Consider the following 18,946-nt stretch of genomic DNA (forward strand, 5'->3'; position numbering starts at 1 on the left):
AATTGGCGCCACGTAGCGAAAAGAAGAAACGACTGGCGCGCTGTTGTTAACTCGGCTATAATCGCGTAAGCGGTGACTACGCCAATCAAGAAGAAGGTTTGCCATTTCAGCATGGAAAGAAATATGATCCAACAACGAGTTGAATTGTTTAAAATTTACTACCGAAATTCGGAGTGTGGTCTCAACTTTAAGAGCGCTATGTTCAATTTAAGATCGTCATAATCGTCCTGTCAGATCAATAATTGAGCAGTGAGACAAAGAAGTGTCGAGAATACGGCTGCCGCTCAAGCGTTGGGCATCTTTATGTCGTCGTTGTGGCGAATTTTGCGAAAAGAGCTTGGTTTACACCCTTACAAGATTAAATTGACGCAAGAACTGATGACGCTTGACCAGCCGAATCGTCGTATGTTTGTGAAATGGGCTGAGCACCAACTTGAAAATGATCCGGATTTTCATCAGAAATAGCAAAATAGGCGTTATTGTTCAGCAAACTATACGCACTACATGAGTCAGAATTGCATCCCGGAAAAACTATGGTTTGGAGTGGTTTTACCATAGGAAGAGGTGTTAGATGAGTGTTGCGAATAATTCATATGAGATGGGTGAAAGTTTGATTCCCATAAACCAGAATAAACACGCTCTATAAAAAGTGCCTCTTTAAATATAGTAGCGTACGAAATATGGCCTGTAAAATCTCGTATGTTCTATACGAATTGAAGGAATGTTCATTTGATTAACCAGGTGGTTTGTTCCCATCAAAAAAATTTCTACCAGAACACCAGTGGGAGGGAAGTTCTTTGTGCTCTTTACAGGTAGCCCGCAGGTTTTTACTATACCTATGTATATGTGCTTACATATAAACTCTTCGGAAATCATCTTAGCTAATCTTTAAGCAGTCCAAGTTGATGCCTAGTAATTCTCAGAGAGTCTCACAGAGACACAGAGACTTCAAGTCCGTAGTCCGATCCGACGACGGTACTAAGTAATCGGAATGGACCGGCATTGTTAGCTAAAGACCGTCAACTTGGCAGCACTCATCTAAATGACTTAAGGCCGCTGCGACAACAACGACAACAACAAGTGTGTATAATAATATTATTGATATTTTTATTGAATTTTCAATTGTTCATAAATTTTTTTTTGATGACTCATGCCCAGCTTTTGACCGATGCTACGGCTGCTACTATGCCAGTCTCTTTCGACCAATTCAGCGATTTGATCGCAATTTTCGACGACAGGCCTTCCGGAGCATGGCGCATCTTCGACCACCTCTACACCAGAACGAAAACTTTGAAACCATCGTTGTGCGGTGGAAATGGAAACTGTATCGGGTCCAAAAACTGCACAAATTTTATTATCGGCTTGAGATGCATTTTTGCCTTTATCGTAGTGGTACTGTAAAATATATTTTATCTTTATTTTGCTCCATGTTTGCGACGCTATAACTTACGAACGACTTAAAAGAAACGACAATCAATCAAACACGTGTTAGCGCGTGAAATCAGCTTTCCAAAGCAAGGTATAGCATGACCCGATGCGACGAACTAGAACTATGCGCTCTCAGCGCCAACTAGCGAAAATACCGCAAAACTTTTTTGACAACCTAATATTACAAAATGGTAATATTACAGGAAGTTCCGAAATAATGTTCTTAATATTATTTAAGTTAATTTAAAAATAAAAAATATAAAATAAACTATTCGAATAGGCTTTATTGTTAATAAATTTAAATGAAATTCCCAAATGCGACTCTATGCTAAAATAGCAACCCTGTGATCTATTACAAATACGTGAGCTATTACCCGTTCAAAACATATGTTTACCAACAAAATACCTTTTCATACATTTGTTTTTTCAGGACAAAATTTTACTAAATAAATGAAAAACTGATAAAAAGGTATCTAAAGTGTGTCAAAAATAGTGTTTTGATTCTTTAAAGGTTATTATCGTACAAAAAAAGGACTTAAAACTATTAACTATTTCGCTTCTATAAGAAAAAGGATTTTCAAGTGTAACATAAATCCTGTGTTATCAAAGAAATAATCGAACAATAACAATAATTAATTAAAATGAGTTCCGCAACCTTAGCTGCTGCTATTCAAAGTACCGCCGGTGCCGTACCTGTTCGCAATGAAAAAGGTAAGTTCAATAGGATTTGCGTTTATCACTAATCAACTATAAACGACTCGCAATTTCTCAGGTGAAATATCTATGCAAAAAGTGAAGGTGCAGCGATATGTTTCGGGAAAGCGGCCAGATTACGCTCTAGTAGGCAGTAGCTCTGATGAATCCGATTTGGAAGATTTCATAGATCATCGCAAACGTGCTGCACAAGCACAACTTGAACGGCGCTCTCAGCGTGAACATGCTGAGGCTCATTCAGGTGATGAAGGAGAAGTCGATGATCCACGTTTACGACGTTTGAGAACGCGTCCAGAAGATCAAGAAGAACTTGAACGAGAGCGCCGTGAAAGGCATAGACACATACACGAACCAGAGATAGTGGAATCAGAATCTGAAGAGAGTGAGCCAGAAAAACCCGAAGGTCCAGTGACCAATAAAATCACACTTGCCTCTGAGTCGGACACAGACTCAGATGTGAGTGAGGATGAGCTAGAACAACGTCGTCTAAGATTGCGGCATCGCATGTTACAACAGCAGAAGGAAGAAGAGGTAAATAAATTAGTTGGTGCTTGCATATATATACATGTTTAGCGCGCAATTAAGAATATAATTTATATTTGTAGATTTTGCAAAAAGAAGAAGAAAATAAATCTGAATCTTCAGAGACCGAAAGTTCTGAATATGAAGAAGAGACAGAGAGTGAGGAAGATAACGAACCTCGATTAAAACCACTTTTCGTGCGCAAACGCGAACGCGCGACTATACAAGAGAAGGAGCGTGAAGCACAAAAGCAAAAGCAATTAGAGGCCGAGGCCAAACGTTCAGCAAAGGAACGTAGACGCGCTACATTGCGCTTGGTAGAGGAAAGCGTCAAGAAGGATTTGGAAAAGGCTAAGGTATATTAAATATTTGTTGCTTAAATTTTCTCAATTTTATCAAATCTTTTTTCAACAGCCCGACACAGCGGAAGCCAGCATCGATGATGTATGCACGGATGATGAAAATGATGAAGTTGAGTACGAAGCGTGGAAATTGCGCGAGCTGAAACGTGTAAAACGTGATCGCGAGGAACGTGAAAAGTATGTGTTATTAATATGCTCTGTTTTGATAACATCATTAAAAATACCTTTTATCAATCGCAGTGCTGAACGTGAGAAACTCGAAATTGATCGTATGCGCAACTTGACTGAAGAAGAACGTCGCCAGGAACTGCGTAACAATCCCAAGGTTATCACGAACAAAGCTGCCAAAGGAAAGTATAAGTTTTTGCAAAAGTACTATCATCGTGGTGCTTTCTACTTGGACGAAGAAAATGATGTGCTGAAGCGTGACTTTGCCCAAGCCACACTAGAAGATCACTTTGACAAGACTATTCTGCCCAAGGTGATGCAAGTGAAGAACTTTGGACGTTGCGGTCGTACCAAATATACACATTTAGTGGATCAAGATACAACGAAATTCGATTCGCCGTGGTATGCCGAGACCTCAAATAACATTAAATTCCACAATGAGAAAGCTGGTGGTATGAAACAAGTGTTTGATCGACCCACTTTGTCCAAACGCAAGAAGATGGAATAGTAATTTTACAAAGAACTGTCAATTATATACACTCAACACATATGTATGCATGTATAGATTTATACGTATGTATAAATAGTTTTAGAGATAAGCATTTAATAAAGCTTTAGTTTTAATTGAATAATAGAGATAAACTTTACTTTTAAAAAATTATTATTAACCAATACACTTTTCACAACAACAAATTCTGTTCTTCTGAAGTTTAGAGTTACAATTTTAATTACAAAAGAAATTTTGCTAGAGTACATTTACTTGTTTATTTGTCGTTACCAAAATCAATGGCCATTGGCATTGGACCTGCCGCTAAGGAGGTTGTTGTATAACATTTCTCAGCCCACTTCATCTTCTCATCCCTTTCCTTCATTTTATCCAACGGCGTCCATGATAAATCAAATTCTAATCTGTAGCTCCCAAGATATTTCTGATCTACATTACCGCTCCATTCCTGCGCATTAGCAATAATAAATTAATAGTCGTATACATATATGAAGATCTGTGGAGGATGTAAACTTACTTCCGGCGAAAGCATACTGAAATAACTCTGACCGGATTGGCGTTGATAAAGATGATAAACATGGCCGGGTTTCTTTGTGAAGTTACAAGCGGCATTGTGCAATAATTGACTCTCGTCGGACTCCTTTAGTATTTGCATGGCTTGCGCTTGCAGCATTTTAATCTAGATCATATAAATATATGTAGAATAAATTTTTCACTATAAGCAAATGTGCTGATCTCACCTGATCTAGTATCACACAAAGTTTCTGGCATGTACCGACTTTCAACTGCTTATCCGCATTTTGTATTTGTGTTGCCAATGATATGATGTCTTCCTCATTATGCATGGACACGCGAAGTGGATCCAATATATTCACGCCATTAGGATGGGGATTCCGTTCAACCAACTGCGCTGTGAAATTATAACATATTTAGTGAATTATTAACTATATATGGTGCAATAAGTAATTACCCTTTTTCACGGCAGATTCATATGTCAGACGCTCCATTTCTACTGCGCTCCTTTTCATAACAAATGTGAAAAGCTTCGAATTTTAATTTTTTATTTGTGGTGTAGAATTGTTGCTGTAAAGCATGCAAGCACTGAACGGTCAGTTGTTTCTTGTTGTATCGAATTGAGTTACATCGATAATTTTTGGAAGAATGTATATCAATAGAATTGTATAATAAAATTGCTGCTTCAATAAGACATAAAAAATAATTGCTAAAATTTTGTGTTGCGTTTAAACTTTCCAGGAGGAGTTCATAGAACTGGTAACTTTGGATGGTTATATTTTAGCAAATACAAAATTCGGCATATTTATTTATCGATTACTTTTGTGTTGCCTTACAAATATAACATATGTTTTGATATGCACAGAGGGGCAACATAAATAAAATTGCATATTGATATATTGATGCAAACAAGTAACATTAAATAATAAAATATATTAAGTCACAAATGTGTAAAGAACCAGAACTTTTTGTTGCTATCAACATTCGATCCAGGAGGAGAATTTTATTTATGGCACAGATTCTTATTACAAATCGTAATTTGAAACTGAGTTTCAATTGTCATAAGGTGGTGTTTAAACAATCAAACAACTTTTTTCACAATACCACTACATTTTATTATTTATTAACAATTGATTAGATCATGTATGACATAATTATTTACCTGTATGAATACAGCGTCTACACCGGGATAAGAATAAATCTAACACCTATGACAATTATATATTAGTTTGTTCAAATGTTATATATAAGCTTTAATGCAATAGGTATATTGCAATAGAAATGTTGAATGTTGTCATAACATAATTTTCAAATTTGCACGAATGTTTTACTGCAAGAAATTTAAAGCACAAACGGAAAGATGGCACGACGTCTTCTGGGATAGTCTTTGAACTCTTTTTTGTAGTTACGGTGCTTGCCCAAGGCCCATACAGTCATTTGGTAAGCTCCAGCAATAGCAAAAAGCATAGCTGGAAGGCATTGAGTCATCAGAGAGAATGCTACCCAAGAACCAATCTCATATGTGTAGTTCGGACAGGAAACCAAACTGAAAGTTGAATACTATTAGTAAAGTTGAACTTACTTTAGGTTGAATAAACTTACTTGAATAATTTTGTGAAGAGATTGCCATCAGGTACCGGAATTCGGCGCACCTTTGTGCCAGGCGGACGCAAGTTGCGTAGAGCAATGTGTATTGAGAAATTGCCGATTTCGCATATCTAAAGGAGAAATATAACTCTTATTAATTTATCGCGATATTTAATTATTATAATGAATATACCGCGAAAGCTGCTAGAGAGCCCCAGACTTGAAGAGCACAAGGACTGGTAAACAATGGGTGATTAACGTGGTAGGAAACGTATGCGGTGAATCCCCAGTAGTAGCTGCAATTTTTGAACAGATTACGAATGGGCATAGTAGCATGCGAGAAACGATGTACAAAAATAGTCTCCAAAATTCGCTTAACATAATGTACAATGTAGCAGCCAGCAGCGATACTGTAAAAGGAAATAAAATTATATAATTTTGCAATTTCTTAAAGTTTGCGAATGTATAAAAGCGATTGATAATGAATGCAAAAATTGATGAGCGCTTGTGAAACACATAGCGACTGCGGCTCGACCGCGGCGAAGATATAACACAGCAAAACATAAAAAAATTAAAGGTTAAACTGGGTCGCCGCTTTTGTTGTTGTCTGCATTGTTGCTATGTTTGCTTTTCACGTTTATGTGTGTTGTGCTGCGCTAATGACAGCCACTAGAGCGCACCAGGGGAAAGTTCAAGATTGACAAACTTACTGTGCTGTTAAAGAAATTGGTGTATTCGCTGCTTCCCCGTAGATAAAACTAGGACGTCCATAGAAGATAAGATATACGAAAAGTGGACCAGCGTACTCAGCTAAAAATACAGTCTTCCATCCAATTTGTGGGCCAAGATCTTTAATGTAAATCTTGCTAGACTTTCCCACGTTAGCCGTCTCTAAGGTGTCAGTTTCCTTCAGAGCTTTGCCACGCGGCTCCAATCGTAAGGACTGCCGCTCCGGTGCCGGTGTGCTACGGTATTTTTTATGAATAATATAACGTAGATCCCCAACGGTAGTATTGGCCGGAACTTGACATCTTCCAAACGATTTTGTGCCAGTTGTTGACAATATTTCAATCTAGGTTTTTGTAAAATAATTACAATTGCACTATCAGTATTATCAATCCAGAAACTAGTTGTTTTAATTTTGTACTCTTCAACTTACATCCATTATGCAAATTAATATGTCTTATGGTGTACGGAATGCAAATGTTGTTGAAATGTTGGTCAAGTTATATTCACTCTCAACGCCAATTTGTGAATTGTGTGAATTCCACCAGACAGTTTTGTTAAATGCGCTATGCACAAATCAGTTGCTGCGAAAATTTCGAAGTTTATACGAAGCAAAAAGAGAAATCAAAGTTCAGTCGATTATTTAAAGATGTTGCTGGTATAAGATTAATGCCTCTCGAGCTATCGATAAATTAACTGTTAACTGCTATGTTCGCTTCGCTTTTTAAATCCGCGGTTTTTTTAATGCTCAACTATAGTAAATTGCAGACTTTTAAATAAATGTTATTGTGAAAAATTTATTCCCTGGTTAGAAAGTCGAAGGACACAACACGTTTGGTTGCAAACCGATCGTAAAAATCGAAAACTTTCGCCATTATGCACTCCTATGACCAAAAATTTATAGACGCGTAACTTCACTTATGCACATACTTTTTGCACGTACATGTATGTCGTGTATGGCTACTATTAGTTACAATGATTTATCAGGGATACCCACCACCACAAACTGATTTTTTCCAATCAGTAAGAAGTACTTCTTTTAGAAACATTTACTTTGATTCGGAAAATCAAGAGTACGATGATTTATTGATATTAGTTAATTGCAAACTTCTGCTCAAGTGCACATTATTAAATTAATACTGTCTCTTGCCATTATTAAGTTAATTGGTCTGTAAACATAACATGTCCGCCTGTATTTAAATCCCTTTCACCCTACTCGATAAAGACACACCATTGGCTTAACTTGCTATCCATTTCCCTCATCTCCTATTCGTAAATATTGTAGCGATTTCTTTTAACATGTGATTCTTCTGGAAACGAATCGAAATTAGAGAAGAATAAACATCTGATAAAACGTACCTAAGCTGAAAATTAAACAAATTACTTATAAAACATTAAATATACTTTATTTTAGCATTGGCATGAAAATAAATATTGTACAATATGACTGAAAATGCAGAAGAGGTAAGAAATACAAAGTTAGCGGTAACAGATGTTGCAACTTCAATTGTTTTGCAGATTGAATTGTGCCAGAATATCGGACCGCATGAGTTGGTAGAAGTGAAATCCAAAGCAGTTGTTAAGTTTTCCGCAGTGCAGGTGCCAGTAAGCTTCAATCGCCTACAATGCAACACCAATTTGAATTTGCCACCTTCTAATTGGTTGACCACGTCGGACAACAGTGGGCTACACCAGGCACTCTACCAATCGCCCGGCTTCGCTAGGTGAGTCATTTCAAAGTTTGGCAGTGGTTTTATAATCGCGTATTTCGGAATGGAAGGAGTTCGAAGGKAGGTGGAAAGTGTTACCACCCTCTAAGTACATTCCTTTAATATGGTGCCATCCAAACTTTTTCGATATATTTATATTTCTAGTTTAAATAAATTGGAAACTAAAAACAAATATATTATTAAAAATTATGTAAAAACTAAAGTGGTAAAAACAATTTGAATTTTGTTATTTTAGTTAAATTCAGTTATTCTAATTCGTAACCAAAATCACTTCCAATGACAACCTTTCATTTTGTATATATTATTCAGCTTCAGCATTGCACACATGTTTCCCGACTGTGTGGGCGAGGTGGATGTTGTGACTGATGCCGAAAACATAAAACGGCTTCTGAAGATGCCTTATACATCGAAAAGTGCCATCAGCATGATTGTGCATAAGGTGGGCAATACATTGTTGCTAGATGAGTTCGACATACAGAAGTACTTGCTGCGTAAAGCCGACGACGATTGGAAATGGCTACGTACTTTTATATTAGAACATATTATGGCATATGGTGAAAAAGATCACAGCTTCTGTCTAAAAGACAAATCACGTGAAGCATTACAAACGAAAAACTTGCTATCGAAATTCCTCTACTACAGTTTAAAGCAATCGGGTGCTGAGGAGCCTGAACAAGAAGCCCAACGCACAAGACCAGTTTTACCTATTACCGGTCCAGTTTTACCTGAACCCAAAGTAGAGGAAAATATGCCAGATCCCAAATCGAGTCATGTCTTCAATCGGAATGTTCTCTGGACATTTGAAGATATACGTATGCTCATTGGTACTGACATGCCGATTTTTGGTGGGCCTAATCGCCCATGTATTAGTTTAAGGTTACGTGATATGGCTAAGCCGATAAATGTGCTGACAGGTATTGATTATTGGCTGGACAACTTGATGTGCAACGTGCCAGAAGTCGTCATGTGTTATCATTTGGATGGTATTGTACAGAAATATGAAATTATCAAAACGGAAGATTTACCCTACCTCGAAAATTCACAGTTTTCACCACAAGTAGTGCGCAATGTTGCACAAAATATACTGTCATTCCTAAAAGCCAACGCGACAAAATCTGGACATACTTACTGGTTGTTTAAAGGACGAAACGATGATGTTGTAAAACTGTATGATCTGACAACGCTCTGTCAAAAGGACACCGAAGCGAATAGATGTGATGAAAAGCAGGAAAATCCCTTCACTGTGCCCGTGGCCATGCTTCTGTACACAGTGGCGCGCAATATGAAGAATACAGCTACACAGATAACACCGAAAATGGCGGGTAACATAAAAGCTTTGCTAGATAACTGCATTAAGCTGCTGTCCAAGGAGAAATATCCACAAATCGTAACATCTTCTCACTATATACTGTCCGATTTACACGTGCCGGCCGGCATTGATCCCAAAGCGCCCAAATTCGATAACACCGACATAGATTCCGATACGCAATCTGTATACGAAGAGGATGAAGATGGTGATTCAGTTACCGATGATGATTTCAATTTAAATGACACGCACAATGAACTCAGTGAAAATGTCGAACACAGCGACAATGTGGCAATGAAACAAATTTGCGATACACTCAAAGAATTAAATCTGGACGCACAAATTAAAAATGGTAAGCGTCTGCCGCGTGCGCCATTCCCATTGCAGGCTGGTATAGAGGAACGTTGTCGCATTGCATTGGAGCATATTAGTGCCGGCATAGCGTGTTTGAAGTTTTTCAACACCAGTGAGGAGAAATTCATCAAAGAAAGTGAAGTTCGCGCCAAGGATGAAGAAAAGCAACGCATACTGCACGAGGAACAGCATCCGAATATGGCGAAACCTTTCAAACCCATACCGCTACCTTACGAGAGCCTCAGCAAACAGTTGTTAAATGGTGAAGCAGAAGGGAACAAAAATTTGGTTGACGAAGTTGCAGACGACAACCTTTCCGTACATAGTGAAAAGGCGAAGAAAGGTAAAAAATCAAAAGCGAAGCGTAACAAGGGTAAAGAGTTGAAAGAGAGTCAAAGCGCAAAGGCTGACGCCAATCAAGCGCCAACACAGCCACAAGCCGAAGACAAACGCATTGCGACAAAGTTTAATACACAACATTTCGGCTCTTGGAATGTGCACTTGAAGTTGCTGTTGCTGGAGAAGGCTTGTCTTACCTACGCCACCTATGCAGAATATCATTATGGTGAGCTGAAGTATGGTAGATGTCTAAAGGCTATTTATATGGCCTACCGCTGTCAGCAGGTGGTGTTGAAATACATGTCTGATATAGTTTCGCAAAGGAGTTGCTTGCTAGGACGCGCCGGCGATTGTTTCTACCAAATGGCTAAGAGTTGGCAGGACATTGACAGTTTTCTCGCGCAATTCAACGAAGATTCAGAAATTGCACAAAATATCGATGTCGAGTTAGCGAAAGACCTGAATAGTGGTAAGGGTAAACAAAGTGGTAAATATATACTCGTCACTCTACATATGCTTGTATTTGCTTTCTAGACGACATCACTGAACTAATCATGCCATTGGGAAACCTTGAACACTTAATGCTTTCCAGCTGTAAATGTTATGAAAATGCTATTGATTGCGTCACAGATGAAGAGGCCAAGAGTGAGTTGTTGCGTCGTTTGGGCAACGTGCGCAATGAGCTGGGTCTAAAATACATGTATTGGGCTCAAGGTTTATACTTAAATCTTTAATTTTTATCAAATAAATAATTTAAGCCTACATTTTTTAGAGGAATATGCAAAAGATATGGAGAAAAATTCAAATAAATCTTCGGACGATAGTGACTCAACCGAAATTTCTATGTCAGATAAAAGCCAAACCGACGAAGCTGAGCAAGACGAAACGACGGAGAAGTCTAAGCAAGACGAAACGCAGGAGATGTCTGAGGAACCAGTATATATGAAATTGGCCATGAAATCGTATGACTGTCTGATACGCGGCATTGCAGCGTTTAACGAGGTGCAGGACAATGTTAATCAAGCATTTTTATATTGCAACATCGGTCGCTTTATGCGTTTTCGTGCACACTTGCTTCTGCCAGAAGAGAAGTATGAATATTAATGCTATAATTTCCATTTATGTTACTAATTCCGCCTTGATCGCAGCATTGACTTCGTGCGAAAACAGAAGATGTTCTATAGTGAGGCCTTCTCGAACTATGAAAAAGCCAAAGAAGTGCTGGGCTCACGAAAGTGCAGCGTGGAGCTATGGGACTTAGTGCATTGGGAGCTTTCGACTGCCACATTTACCTTGGCCAAACAGTTACAAGACTTCAGCACTGCTGATGAGGTAAAATATGTTTGCTATATCCTGAATAGGGTAAATTGATACAGATTGTTCTCTAAGGTTAAGCTAAAATCTTCAAATATACAGTTCTGATCGATAATAAAGTTCTCATATGAAAAATTTTGAAGGGTATCATAGTTTCGTTGCAATCGACTTTAATATGTTTTTTGTTTTTTATAAAAAGTATTTAAAATATATATTTTTTGTGCTTTACAGGCTACACGCGCTGAATTGGAGAAACAAGTATTGGATATGTTGCAGAAATCGCTCAAACTTTGTGATTTAGAGCATACTGGCTCCAGACAGATACTCTACACTTATCGCTCTGGCCTAATACATAAGCGGTAAGTTTGCTTATACTGCTTAGTAAACTTTAAAAAATTGAACTCTTTATAACCTAACTTTTTCTTTACAGCATCGCATCATTTTATTATAGTCAATTACGCAATAGTTGCACCGACCTTGCGTCAATACCTAAAACTACTTTGCAGCTATGCAAGCATCACTATGAGCGTGCCGCTGCTATATTAGACAGCTTGCGCGAAGCTTATTTGGCTGTGCAACTTGAACGTATTTCATTGCAAGAATTCTTAGCTGAAAGTAATTATTACATTCAAGTTATATACATTTTTATTCATATATATTTACATATATATTTTTTATTTGATTATGCATATTGCAGTTTCACCGCATATTGCTCAAAAAATCAAACACTTGCAGACGGCCTTGAGCTTGTGTCTCAAGTCGAAAGTGGTGTTCGAATATGCCATAACCTCCTTAACCACAAATAATACCACAGAGAGCAAGACAACGAATGATGAGTTCTGTAAACATATGTTACTATTTGAAAGCCGTTTGCAAAACACACTGAAAACATTGATAAAAATGCTGCTCACCGGCAAGGACCCCAAAAGATTAGTAGAACTTTATAAGAAAATGTATATGACAACGTTGACGTGCAGACGCACAGCTGAGCAGCAGCAGAGTGCGTCTGTTGAACAGTTGGCGCAGCACTATGCCACTTTAATGGAGCGCTTAAATGAGCTGCAGCAGTCACACATACCAAATGCAACTGAGAAGCTTTAAACTAGCTGCTTCTGCCTGATATTACGCTACACATCTCAACTAAATCATATTCCTTATGACTGGCTATGAAATCGGGCAGCGCTATGCAAGTTGTAATTAATTTTAAGTGATTTTGAATTTCTAACACGTAAGCTTCCGGTCACCATTACTGAATTAAATTCGACCGTAAGCTTTGCTTTGTGATTAGAATTGTGGTAAGACCACGTGTGAAATTAGTTATACATAAACTGTAGTATTAACTTAATTTTATAGTTTTAACGAATTATTAATTAATTAACGAACCTAATTTTGTACTGTTTGACTGTAACTAGTGCGTAAATCAAAGTAATACAACTATTTTTTGTTTTTATTACTTACACAATTTAGTCACATTTTTTAGTTTCGAAAGTTAATAAAATGTATTTAATTTCCTATTGGTACGCAAATATTGAATTTTGTACTTATTTTACAATTTGACATATTGCACCATTTCTCTTAGCTATATTAATTTTCAGTTCACAGTTAAAATCATTAAATTAGATCTCTAAAAACCATAAATTGTTTTTGCATTCATGTTTACTTTTGTAATAAAAGATAAGCGTTATATTTGTTACAGAAATACACAGATACCATTAAATATCGTGCTTTTATGAATTCTGCAGGCGTATGTGTGCACTTATATATTATTTTAGATTAATAATTTTCATCGAAGATGAAATGCAATTCATATTTCCTGCAGGAGGAATTTTAAAAAGCAACGAGTAAAACCTGAGATTTCAACGAAATCCACTAAATTAACATTGTTTACATCTTTAACAGTACCGGCGCTGTGCCAGAGAAATTTTACGATATGACGACAGAGAACGTAAAATATGTGCAGAGAACGTATACCATAGACAGCAAACGTATATCATATACAGTTATGTAAAAAACAATAAGGACAAGAATAAATTTGTAGTAAGTTATAAAAATATCCGCCAGTAAACGGCATTTTTTATTACTCATTATTTATAAAAAATAAATTCCGTTTGACGAATGCAAAGTATTTGCACACATTTCGTAAATATCCAGTTTGTTTTTAACAAAGTCCGCCAGCAGTTGTGCGATTTAATAAGGACAGCGTGCTATTCATAACCAATAACGAAAATAGTTTTACTGAAATGTGTTTTTTGCAGAGTTAAAGCAAATATAATACTTCTAGTTTTAATATCAATCAATTAAAACCTGATTTTTAATTTGATAGGATAGATATGGAAATAGGTGAGCACTGAAATACGAAAACTTGAGAACAGATTAAAAATTTAGTGAAACAAGGAAATTCGGACAGAAAAGTAGCGAATTTACTATATGTATCCGAAACAATGGTTGAACAAGCAGTAAAATGGGTTCCGAAGATTGAAACACGCGGTAGGAAATCAAAAATAACAATGTCTGTCAATAAATATAGTTTGATGTGTTAAGAAAATCCGTTTATTTCTTCAAAACTTATGAAATGTGATTTGAATATTGATGTTGACCCATTAACTATCCGCAAAGTACTTATAAAGGAAAATCTCAAGAGCCGAAGCCCGAGAAAAATGCCTATGTTGAACGGGCAACGAAGGCTTAAGTTTGCTGAAGGACATGTTCCTTGGCCTAAAGAGCAATGGCGCAACATTCTCTGGTCAAAAGTCAATTTATTTAATTCTGATCGAGGTATTACGTAAAAACACTAAATAATGCAGCCTTTAACTCTAAGTGTATGATAGAGGCCGTTAAACATGGTGGCGGAAACATTATGGTTTGGGAAAAGTTTTCATACAATGATCTGGGGCCGCTGCATAGGATACAGGGGACTATGAAGGCAACCGATTATGTTGCAATACTACAAGAATGTATGTCACAGTACGCAGAAGACAATATGCCACTTAGGTTGATATTTATGCAGGACAACCACCCTAAAAACACGGTTAAGTGTATAAAAGAATGGTTTAGGGTCAATAATGAAGTGATAGCTGCAGTCCCCTGATCTAATCTCCATTGAAAATTTGTGGAATACAGTCAAAGCGTCGTTAATAGAATAGTGTTCAAGTGATAAGGAAGAAGTTTTTTAACATATTAAAAATTCCTGGAATGTAATTTCAGTTTCCGTCTGCCAAAGCGTTGTCGATCAATTTTAAACAACCATGGATTTTCAACAAAGTATTCACAAATTAGAAATTAACATTAGCACATCTGAATGAAAACTAGTTACTTTTTTTTACATAATATTGTATTTTTTGTAGTATATCACGAAGCGTCCTTATTTTTTTTTTTCGCAGGTTAAAATCGCAAATTTGAAACTTTCCAATTTGGGTAAAGCTGAAAAGAAAACTTATTTTTAATTTATTCTCAATAAATTTGTTCCCCAAATTTTTGGATATAAAAGGTGTTCTCCAAAGGAAATAGGACTTCCATTCAACAATCAATAATCTGGGTCAGCTTGGTACTAAAACAACTTCTTATGGTCGAAATTATACTTTGGAAAAAACTTATCGTGCCATGGATTGAAGACTTACAGAAAAAGAATTCCATCAATGGGAAAATTATTAAAGATGAAGCACTTAGAATATACAACCGATTTCAGGAGTTGGTGCCATTAGTATCGCATCAGATAACTAATAAAATTGTTTTCAATGCAAGTTGCATAGATGGTTGACAGGTTTCCTGAAAAAAACACGTATTCCACAATTTATACACATACATATTATCCAAAGAACTACCAAAAATAATTCAAGAGATATACATCCTTAAGATCAAATATGTAATGCCGACGAAACGGCATTGTTTTGGAAGCAAATGCCAAAAAGAACATTCATAGTAAAATCTCAAAAAACAGTTCTTGTCTTAAAAGCAGCATCTGGCGATAAATGTTATAGAAGCATGGAAAAAGTTTAAGATTTTGTATTGCATTATAAATATTTCTTTGCCATCCAACAGTGGCGGCAATCGACCTTAAATGATTGTTAGAAAAACATTTTACCAGCTGTCGTTGGTACTTCACTGGTGCAAATATTAGAAATTTGTTCAAAGATTATAAATTTTCCAAATAAAATAGGTGGCGACAATTAAACAATGAGAGTTCCATTCGACAATCAATAATTTCTGGGTCAGCTTAGTTCTAAAGCAACTTCTTATGGTCGAAATTCTACTTTGGAAAAAACTTATCGTGCTATGAATAAGAAGGTGAAGGTCAGATTTTAACGACTAATTCAATTCGTGAGGGCTCGAAAATTCGCTACAAGTTTGGAAAAACATTTGAACATGATGGACGTTAACTTAAATCTTGTGTTGTTGGGTATACAACTAAATTTGCTAAAAAAATATTCTTAAAATTAACTAAAATATATCCGAAAGGTCTAAAACGTGAGTTCTTTTTAAGCGTCTAACGTCTAGACTGTTGTCCAGTAGATTTATTGGCAGTAAGTTTTCATGATTAGAAAGTCGGTCAAGGTATCTTCGACAAGCTTTGCTCATTTTGTCTTCAACAAGGAAAATTTAAGTCTTTGTGGATTTCAAAGTTGCTTACAAACCAAGGAGCACTTACAATGCTTCTTAAAGTCTTAGATTGATATCTTTGGAGGATTTTAATGTTGAATGTACTCGCGGTATCCCATAACTGCTTTGTATACGTCCGTACTGGTTTAAGGATTGACTTCTAGAGTCGAACTTTATTTCCAAGATTAAGTTGTGAAATGCGAGCCTTAAAAGCCAGTCGATTTTTATTGTTTTAAATTTGAGCTGCTTCAATTTCTCTATTATGTCTGTCTTCCAAGTGAGTCTTCTGTTCAAATAAAGACTTAGATATTTGACAGTTTCACTTTCAGGTATTGTACAGTCATTTAATGATACGCTCTAGTACACTCGGTATAACTCCCGAAATATTTCGAAAGTCTGTCTGAAATTTTCACAGTATATTTTCAAGACATTTCATATACTTTCAAATTAAGCAAACAAATTTTTTTCGATTTTTTTATCCCAAGTTATCAGACTACTACCTTAATTCAATAGGAAGGAACGATTTTTTCACTTCATTAGCGATTGATTGTGAAGTAAAAAGAAATCTCGCTTCATGAATAGCTATTATACACTTTTCAACTGTTAATTCAATATCATCGCAGCTTTTAAGGGTCATTCAACCTAGTTCGATTTTCAAGCCAGTTTCTAAATGCTGCTATATCAGTATTTTCCGTAATAATTTTGTATGGTTTTTCCATACTGAACACCGTAGTCCCAAACGCTACTATTATTGGCGAATGATCAGAGCTTAAGTCAAAACTCTCTTTAATGTAAAGTTGGTGTTGTTGTATGCCTTTATACACGACAAAATCTTGAAGTTATGGTCTTCTTCGAGCAGCAGCGGCTTTTATTGTTTCTTGTAATAAATATGAATTGTTTTCTTTTATTATAACTTTATTTGCAAGGTTTTTTAAGAGACTATTTGATTTTTTTCATTTTACACGATTTTTATGGTTGTGAAATAGATCCCCAAATTTACATATCAATCGTGTATTTTTATACACGGTTTCTTAAGAACGTACCTACCATGTTAAAAAAATGTTACTGTGCGCTTTTGGCTGGGTATTTGCATATTTTTGGACAGCTGTTATTAAGTCAACCCTTGTATAATTGAGGTGAATAATAATAGTTGAACAATTCTCAACCGATTATTATGTATATTTTTCTTACAACGTTTCCTCAGAAAGTTTTTGAATACGACCAGCCGTTTACTCAAGTTTTTAAAAATTATGTAAAAAACATGAAAAAATGAAAAGGAAGTGCTTAAGGTTAAAAACTAAGGGTTCATATTTCCAAAAAACACAAAATTTTCAAATATCTAAAAAGAAATAAAAAAAATTTAAATGAAACACCAACACATACAAAATCTATGGGCCAAGCCCTCTTTCGAAGACAGGAATAACATAGTTCACTATATGTATGTATAGTTTATGCAATGGGTCTAACACCGGCGTCTAACACTGGCGAATTCGATAGATAAAAGGTCGTCTCATTGCACTTAAAGGAATCAGTACGGCTTTACAGCCTGAGTGAAAAGAACGTTTGAATGTTTTGCCAAAACTCTACCGGATCGGGTTGAAATATAAAACAGTTTACAAAATTATAAAACAGTTTACAAAACAGTCACGGTAGTGTTGCCTGAGTGTAGGTAATCGAAAATAAGGTTGTACTTATTATGTAATTTACAAGATATTTTTACCATGAAATAAATGTTTTAATGCATACTTTAAATGAAATAAGTTTTTTTATATTGGTGTCTGGTCTAGTTACTCGCTGTTGACGTAAGCGAATAAAAATTGTGCGAAGAAAGTGTTAAAACTGCTATCTTAAGCGCTGCGCAGTTTTGTTGGCAAATAATGCCACGTTATTACATTCAATAAACAGAAGTTATGAAATAAGCAAATCTTATTTTGTAAGTGAAAAATTTTTTTTTAAGGTTTTGGCATGCTTCTTCGTCTTCAAAAAGTAAACATTTTCTATTTCCACATCATACATTGGTTAGTCGAAAAAGTATTTTCGTATTTCTAATCAAACTTCAACTAAATTTTTTATATTTTTAATAAACTATAATACACCAAATATGTACCATTTTGGTCGATAAATTTTTGCCATTTTTTCGCTAGGGACATTATTCGATTAGTGCAAAAGTTTTCTGGGTTTTCGGCGAAAAATTGCGACAAGTGATTTTCACAGACTTCTCTTGAAGCTAACTTTACTCCTTTAAAAGAGTTCTGCATTGAAAGAAACAAACGTATTTTTTTTTGTAACCAGCCTTTTCTAAATTATTCAAAACAGTTTGATGATGAATGTTAAATTCTTTAGCGTTGTCATGTCTGTTTGTGTGAGGGTCCTGGTCACTCTTTTCCATAATTTCATCGACTTTTTCAATGATAGGTCGACCAGAGGTGCACCTTTCACATCGAAATTTAAAGAACGGAAGCGAGCGCACCATTGTTGTGCTACAGAACTAATACAATTTCAAAATATAGCGAATTTCTTCATTACTTTCACACATTTTTGAACAGCTGTAACTGTTTTCATCCTTCCCTAATTTAATTTTGGTTAAATGAAGCTTAAATCTCACCTTTCCAACACTAGATGGTATTGCACAATGTGATTGGTAGCGCTGGAGAAATATGACTTTAACGACATCTATTGACAAAATGCGAAAAGACTTTTTCGACTATCCGACCTTTCCTTTATAATGACTTTTTTCTGTCAAAAATTACGAAATAACTGTTATTTTCGGTCCATGATTTTA

The 18,946-nt window shown here is 36.0% G+C and overlaps 4 protein-coding genes across 4 annotated transcripts; 2 read left to right on the plus strand and 2 right to left on the minus strand.

The window, feature by feature from the left end:
* Positions 1 to 1,839: 1,839 nt before the first annotated feature.
* On the plus strand, positions 1,840 to 3,826 carry LOC108976692 (microfibrillar-associated protein 1). Its single transcript, XM_018945943.1, has 5 exons — positions 1,840 to 2,139; positions 2,201 to 2,673; positions 2,748 to 3,020; positions 3,079 to 3,203; positions 3,267 to 3,826. Exons 1-5 carry the CDS (start codon positions 2,070 to 2,072, stop codon positions 3,700 to 3,702), a joined length of 1,377 nt encoding a protein of 458 aa, XP_018801488.1. The 5' UTR covers positions 1,840 to 2,069; the 3' UTR covers positions 3,703 to 3,826.
* Positions 3,827 to 3,837: 11 nt separating this feature from the next.
* On the minus strand, positions 3,838 to 4,977 carry LOC108976693 (uncharacterized protein C1orf50 homolog). Its single transcript, XM_018945944.1, has 4 exons — positions 4,670 to 4,977; positions 4,440 to 4,609; positions 4,217 to 4,378; positions 3,838 to 4,147 (listed from the first exon to the last, which is right to left on the minus strand). Exons 1-4 carry the CDS (start codon positions 4,725 to 4,727, stop codon positions 3,959 to 3,961), a joined length of 579 nt encoding a protein of 192 aa, XP_018801489.1. The 5' UTR covers positions 4,728 to 4,977; the 3' UTR covers positions 3,838 to 3,958.
* Positions 4,978 to 5,302: 325 nt separating this feature from the next.
* LOC108976706 (very-long-chain enoyl-CoA reductase) lies at positions 5,303 to 7,170 on the minus strand. Its single transcript, XM_018945968.1, has 5 exons — positions 6,959 to 7,170; positions 6,510 to 6,871; positions 5,993 to 6,209; positions 5,815 to 5,930; positions 5,303 to 5,758 (listed from the first exon to the last, which is right to left on the minus strand). Exons 1-5 carry the CDS (start codon positions 6,962 to 6,964, stop codon positions 5,554 to 5,556), a joined length of 906 nt encoding a protein of 301 aa, XP_018801513.1. The 5' UTR covers positions 6,965 to 7,170; the 3' UTR covers positions 5,303 to 5,553.
* A 671-nt stretch (positions 7,171 to 7,841) lies between these two features.
* Positions 7,842 to 13,152, plus strand: LOC108976683 (erythroid differentiation-related factor 1). Its single transcript, XM_018945927.1, has 9 exons — positions 7,842 to 7,989; positions 8,044 to 8,249; positions 8,565 to 10,723; positions 10,789 to 10,968; positions 11,027 to 11,345; positions 11,403 to 11,586; positions 11,800 to 11,927; positions 11,999 to 12,183; positions 12,266 to 13,152. The coding sequence occupies exons 1-9, from the start codon at positions 7,969 to 7,971 to the stop codon at positions 12,667 to 12,669; spliced, it is 3,786 nt and encodes a 1,261-aa protein (XP_018801472.1). The 5' UTR covers positions 7,842 to 7,968; the 3' UTR covers positions 12,670 to 13,152.
* The last annotated feature ends 5,794 nt before the right edge of the window (positions 13,153 to 18,946 follow it).

The sequence above is a fragment of the Bactrocera latifrons genome, unplaced genomic scaffold, assembly GCF_001853355.1.
Source record: "Bactrocera latifrons isolate USDA-ARS-PBARC rearing strain unplaced genomic scaffold, ASM185335v1 scaffold_8, whole genome shotgun sequence".
In the NCBI taxonomy this organism is placed as follows: Eukaryota; Metazoa; Arthropoda; class Insecta; order Diptera; family Tephritidae; genus Bactrocera; species Bactrocera latifrons.